General features: G+C 56.4%; 1 protein-coding gene across 10 annotated transcripts in view; it reads left to right on the plus strand.

The window, feature by feature from the left end:
* Positions 1 to 5,218, plus strand: part of CIRBP (cold inducible RNA binding protein) — a 16,524-nt gene extending 11,306 nt beyond the window's left edge. For 3 of the 10 annotated variants that reach the window (XM_011997402.1, XM_011997398.1, XM_011997400.1), the window contains exons 2-7: positions 1,550 to 1,658; positions 1,762 to 1,868; positions 1,952 to 2,090; positions 2,172 to 2,253; positions 2,594 to 2,664; positions 3,041 to 3,791. In XM_011997402.1, coding sequence (XP_011852792.1) covers positions 1,556 to 1,658; positions 1,762 to 1,868; positions 1,952 to 2,090; positions 2,172 to 2,253; positions 2,594 to 2,664; positions 3,041 to 3,057 — 519 coding nt within the window. In that variant the 5' untranslated portion in view covers positions 1,550 to 1,555 and the 3' untranslated portion in view covers positions 3,058 to 3,791. Of the gene's footprint in view, positions 1 to 1,488; positions 1,659 to 1,742; positions 1,869 to 1,951; positions 2,091 to 2,171; positions 2,254 to 2,593; positions 3,792 to 4,114; positions 4,337 to 4,928 lie in introns of those variants that run through there. The other 7 variants (XM_011997405.1, XM_011997403.1, XR_001007922.1 and 4 more) reach the window with 6 other exon arrangements.

Consider the following 5,218-nt stretch of genomic DNA (forward strand, 5'->3'; position numbering starts at 1 on the left):
GGGCGGGGCCACGTGGCGCGCCCGGTCTACAGGGCCCGTTTCCCTGCCATGGGGCTGGAGGTATCCATAAACCAACGCTTTTGTTTTCTGAGCCTCATTTTTCTCCTTTTCCCATTGTGATTGCATGAGGGAAAGGACGGCCTCGCAAATCCTGGGTAGGCATGACCCGGTCCAGTGTGATTCCTCGTCTGCCACGTCGTGCTTTGCGCCCAAACTTTGGTCCAAGTTGGCACAGTCCCCAGTGCCAGACTTCCAAGTCTAGTTATCAGCGCCACTGGGTGGTGGCCATTCCCAGCCAATGAATGCTTTGTCTGTGTCAGCACTGAGTGCCCCTTTAAATAGCCAGTTCTCCTGAATGCCAGTTCTCCTGTCTGGAAATCCTGCCTCATTTCCGGGGCCATCCCTTCCCGATTTCCGGCAGAGGTTCTGTCTGTAAAAGTTAGTGCCTGCCCCGAGGTGCCCCCCAGCACGGGACGGCGTCCCTGACAGCTAGCCCCCCCAGTCTCGGGGAATTTTACAGTGAACAGAAGCACGTTCTGGTCCAGCAACAAGCAGAAGTCAGCTGGTTAGGGTTGGAGTTGGCACCAGTTTGTAAAGGAGAGAAGCTGAGGGTGCAGTCCTGCCCACGGCACGACTGGAAGATTCGGGGCGGGGGGGGCGGGGGGGAAGACACCGGAGGTCCTGTCCCATGGGGAGGACTGTGGACATGGGTGCGGCCTGCCTTTAGTCTGGGGGGTGGAGGGAGCTGAGAAGCGGACTGTATTCGGTGTGGTAAATCAGTTTGAATTAAGTCTTAGGTAGCTGAGTGCGGTGGGTTACACCTGTAATCCCAAAACTTTGGGTGGCCAAGGTGGGAGGATTGCTTGAGCCCAGGAGTAAGTTTTTTTTTTTTTTTTTTTTGAGACAAGAGTTCCATCCAGTCTTGTTGCTCAGGCTGGAGTGCAATGGCGTGATCCCGGCTTACCGCAACCTCCGCCTCCCGGATTCAAGTGATTCTCCTGCCTCAGCCTCCCAAGTAGCTGGGATTACAGGCATGCACCACCGTGTCTGGCTTACTTTGTATTTTTAGTGGAGATGGGGTTTTTCATGTTGGTCAGGCTGGTCTCGAACTCCCGACCTCAGGTGATCGGCCCGTCTCGGCCTCCCAAAGTGCTGGGATTACAGGTGTGAGCCACTGCACCCAGCCGAGCTCAGGAGTTTCAGACCAGCCTGGGCAACAGAGCGAGACCCCATCTCTACTAAAACAAATTAAAAAGAAAAAATCAGCCAGGCGTGGTGGTGCACATCTATAGTCCCAGTTTCTTGGGAGACTGAGGTAGGAGAATTGCTTAGACTAGGAGGTGGAGGCTGCAGTGACCCATGATTGCACCACTGCACTCCAGCCTGGGTGACAGCTTAAGTCCTAGGTACGAGTTTCCGACAATGAAAAACAATAATCTGATTTTCTAATATTTTCCCTAAAAAACACATGTCATTTACATAAAATAGGAAGCGGGGAGAGGTGGTGAGAGATGACCCCTGTTGAGGATTTCATTGGTGTCTGCCACAGGCCGCCATGGCATCAGACGAAGGCAAGCTTTTTGTTGGAGGGCTGAGTTTTGACACCAATGAGCAGTCGCTGGAGCAGGTCTTTTCAAAATACGGACAGATCTCTGAAGGTGAGGCTGGTGCTGGGCCGGCGGCCCGGGTGGGGCTGGCTTGTGCTCCTCCTGACTGTAGGTACAGCTGGGTGCTGACTGCAGACCTCTCTCCCCTGCACAGTGGTGGTTGTGAAAGACAGGGAGACCCAGAGATCTCGGGGATTTGGGTTTGTCACCTTTGAGAACATTGACGACGCCAAGGATGCCATGATGGCCATGAACGGGAAGGTGAGGATCAGGGTGCTGAGCGGGAGCCCCGTCCTGAGGATGGGGCACCCACCCACTAACCTGTGCCACCCGCTGGTCTCCAGTCTGTAGATGGGCGACAGATCCGAGTAGACCAGGCAGGCAAGTCGTCAGACAACCGATCCCGTGGGTACCGTGGTGGCTCTACCGGGGGCCGGGGCTTCTTCCGTGGGGGCCGAGGACGGGGCCGTGGGTTCTCTAGAGGTGAGTGCCGTGAGTGGGCCCTTTGGGGATGCTGTGAGGCACTGCTGGTGGGAGCTGGTACTCACTTCTTCCTGTATGCAGGAGGAGGGGACCGAGGCTATGGGGGGAACCGGTTCGAGTCCAGGAGTGGGGGCTACGGTGGCTCCAGAGACTACTATAGCAGGTGAGGGGTGAAGGCCAACCCGGGCACAGGGGTGATTGTGGGATGGCCAGCTTCAGTCCCAGGTCCCTGGGGGAGCTGAGATGAGGCTGCCTGGGCAAGGAGCAGAGGCGGGAGGGGGCCCAGGCCAAGAGGAGAGGAAACTGCTGAAGACAGTGGCAGAAGCGGGAAGGCCGGGGGGGCATGGCTGGTGCAGGTTTTGGACGATTTCTGAGACTCTACCCTGCTAGGGTCCTTGCGTCCCCAGAAGGGACAGCTGGCATGGGGGCTGACGGCTCAGCCTGCTGTGGCAGAGCAAAAGTAGACTGGTATCCTCCGGTACTCACGTCTGTCTATTCTGCAGCCGGAGTCAGAGTGGTGGCTACAGTGACCGGAGCTCGGGCGGGTCCTATAGAGACAGTTACGACAGTTACGGTAAGTCACGCTCCGAGGGTGCCACGCTGCTGTGGCCTGCGGTGGGAGCTCGGTTCACCTTGGCACCTTCTCCAAGCACTTCAGGCTGGACACTCAGATCTTGTCACTGCGCTTGCCTATAAGAGGCGCGTCTGTCCTCTCAGAGCCATTTCTATCACAGGACACAAAAGCCAAATGAGACTGACCAAAAAGGCAAGGGAGAGCGAGGGCCCGCTGGGCAGTCAGCATAGGTGCATGTGTGGCTGCAGGCCAGCCTCCCTCGGCTGTGGGGGGTGGTTGCTCCCCGGTCGCAGGCCGCGCCCTGGTCTGGCCTCTGGGGTGAAGCTGCCTCTCGTTGCTTCGGTGCCTTTACACTGTGCCTGCTTCTTGTCCTCAGCTACACACAACGAGTAAAAACCCTTCCTGCTCAAGATCGTCCTTCCAATGGCTGTGTGTTTAAAGATTGTGGGAGCTTCGCTGAACGTTAATACGTGTAGTAAACGCACCTCCTTGTATTCCCACTTTCGTAGTCATTTCGGTTCTGATCTTGTCAAACCCAGCCTGACCGCTTCTGACGCCAGGATGGCCTCGTTACTAGACTTTTCTTTTTAAGGAAGTGCTGTTTTTAAGGGTTTTCAAAACATTTTGAAAAGCACTTCAGATTTACTTTTTTGACCACGAGCCATGAGTTTTCAAAAAAATCGGGGGTTGTGTGGGTTTTTGGTTTTTGTTTTAGTTTTTGGTTGTGTTGCTTTTTTTTCTTTTGGTGGGGTTGGCCCCATGAAGTGGGTGCCCCACTCACTCCTCTGAGATCGAACGGACTGTGAATCCGCTCTTTGTCGGAAGCTGAGCAAGCTGTGGCTTTTTCCAACTCCATGTGACGTTTCTGAGTGTAGTGTGGTAGGACCCCGGCGGGTGTGGCAGCAACTGCCCTGGAGCCCTGGCCCCTGCGCCCATCTGTGCTGTGCGCCCCACAGTAGACGTGCAGACGTCCCTGAGAGGTTCTTGAAGATGTTTATTTATATTGTCCTTTTTTACTGGAAGACGTACGCATACTCCATCGATGTTGTATTTGCAGTGGCTGAGGAATTCTTGTATGCAGTTTTCTTTGGCTTTACGAAGCCGATTAAAAGACCGTGTGAAATGAACCTTGCTCTGACAATTCCCTTGCATTGCACCACACACTCCCTGCTGCAGGCTCCTGCAGCCAGACCTGAGCAGAGAGGAGGCGGAGAAGCAGCAGGTCTGCAAGCCTTCCCTGGGGCCTGCAGAGAGAGCTAGAAAGGGAGGCCCAGCAGATTGGCGCTGGTCAGGGTAGGGGAGCCAGGCGGGGGACGGGAGCGGGCAGCTCAGGCCTCAGGGCAGCCCCGGGAGGCTTCTGGCAGTGGTGGCCAGAGGGCTGGACTGTGCGGGCAGCTTAGCAGGGACAGTGGACGTGCACCCGACGCTGACCTGGACTGCCTCAGTCTAGAAGCAGGCCAGAGAGCGGAGGCACGTGGCATCCCAGGGCGACCTCAGACGGCCAGCCGGTTAGCTAGTTCTGCTGTTGCTTCACGAGTTCTGAGCGTTCTCTGCTAGCCTATGGAAGCTGCAGCCCTCGGAGGACAGAAGTGTTGTGCGCCCAACAGAACCCTCTGAGACGCAAGCTGCTCCCTTGGCTAGCTCATATGTGGAAATAGCCCTGTAATTCGAGGTAACTCCTTCCGCTCGTGCCCACATCCCTCTTGTCGAGAGCTCATTAAAAGTCATGTGCCCGGGGAATGTTCCTGTGACTGTTTTTTGTTTTTCCTTTTTTTTCAACTTTTTTTTTCTTCTTCAATTAAGCTGGAACTAAAGTCAGGCCTGGCCATTACGCTCCCCACGTGCAGCCAGGTGCAGGCTGGGCCCAGTCATGCCTGGCTCTTAGATGAGGTCCCTTAAGCAGGATTGGAGACCAGTGAATGCCCCCGCCTTTTGGATTTTTTGCTTATCAATTGACTGTCTTTTCCAGACCTCTTAAGTCACACTCTTAACTAGCTTTCTCTGATGTATGTTGCCGCCATTAGTTTTTTTCTAGAGCCCACATTGACCCATGTAGCTCCATCCCATGCGGGTAGCTGGCTCTGGCTGCGCCCCCAAGGCGCAGACCCGCCCTGGGCACGCTGGCCTGTGACGGAGCCTGAGGTCACAGCCCCGTGACTAGCCTGAGACCTTCCTAGGGGCTGTGGCCCTTTCCGGGGAGGCCGGGAGGGGCAGCTGTGAGCCCCGTGGAGGACGCTGGGAGTAACGCTGCTTTGCTTTGGCAGGTTGAAGGGGCCCGGCCAGGACTCGGGGAAGGGTGGCCTGAGAGCAGCGATGACCTCTGGGGTCAGTGTCCCAGGAGGGACTTCACCTGCAACAAGAACTGGAGGCAGCCGCTTGCCCCGGAGGCTTGTCCCCTGTAAGTGCTTTCGGGAAGAGTGGCATGTGGCGCTGAGCCCTGTCCCGGGCGGAACCTGGGAGTTCCACTGAGTCCTGCTTTCCTGCACCTGTGGCCTCGCGGCGGGCGCCTTTCGGTGTGTGTGGGGTGCAGGGCAGCGCCTCCCGGAGCGCCGGG

This window comes from Mandrillus leucophaeus, unplaced genomic scaffold (assembly GCF_000951045.1).
Source record: "Mandrillus leucophaeus isolate KB7577 unplaced genomic scaffold, Mleu.le_1.0 Scaffold54, whole genome shotgun sequence".
In the NCBI taxonomy this organism is placed as follows: Eukaryota; Metazoa; Chordata; class Mammalia; order Primates; family Cercopithecidae; genus Mandrillus; species Mandrillus leucophaeus.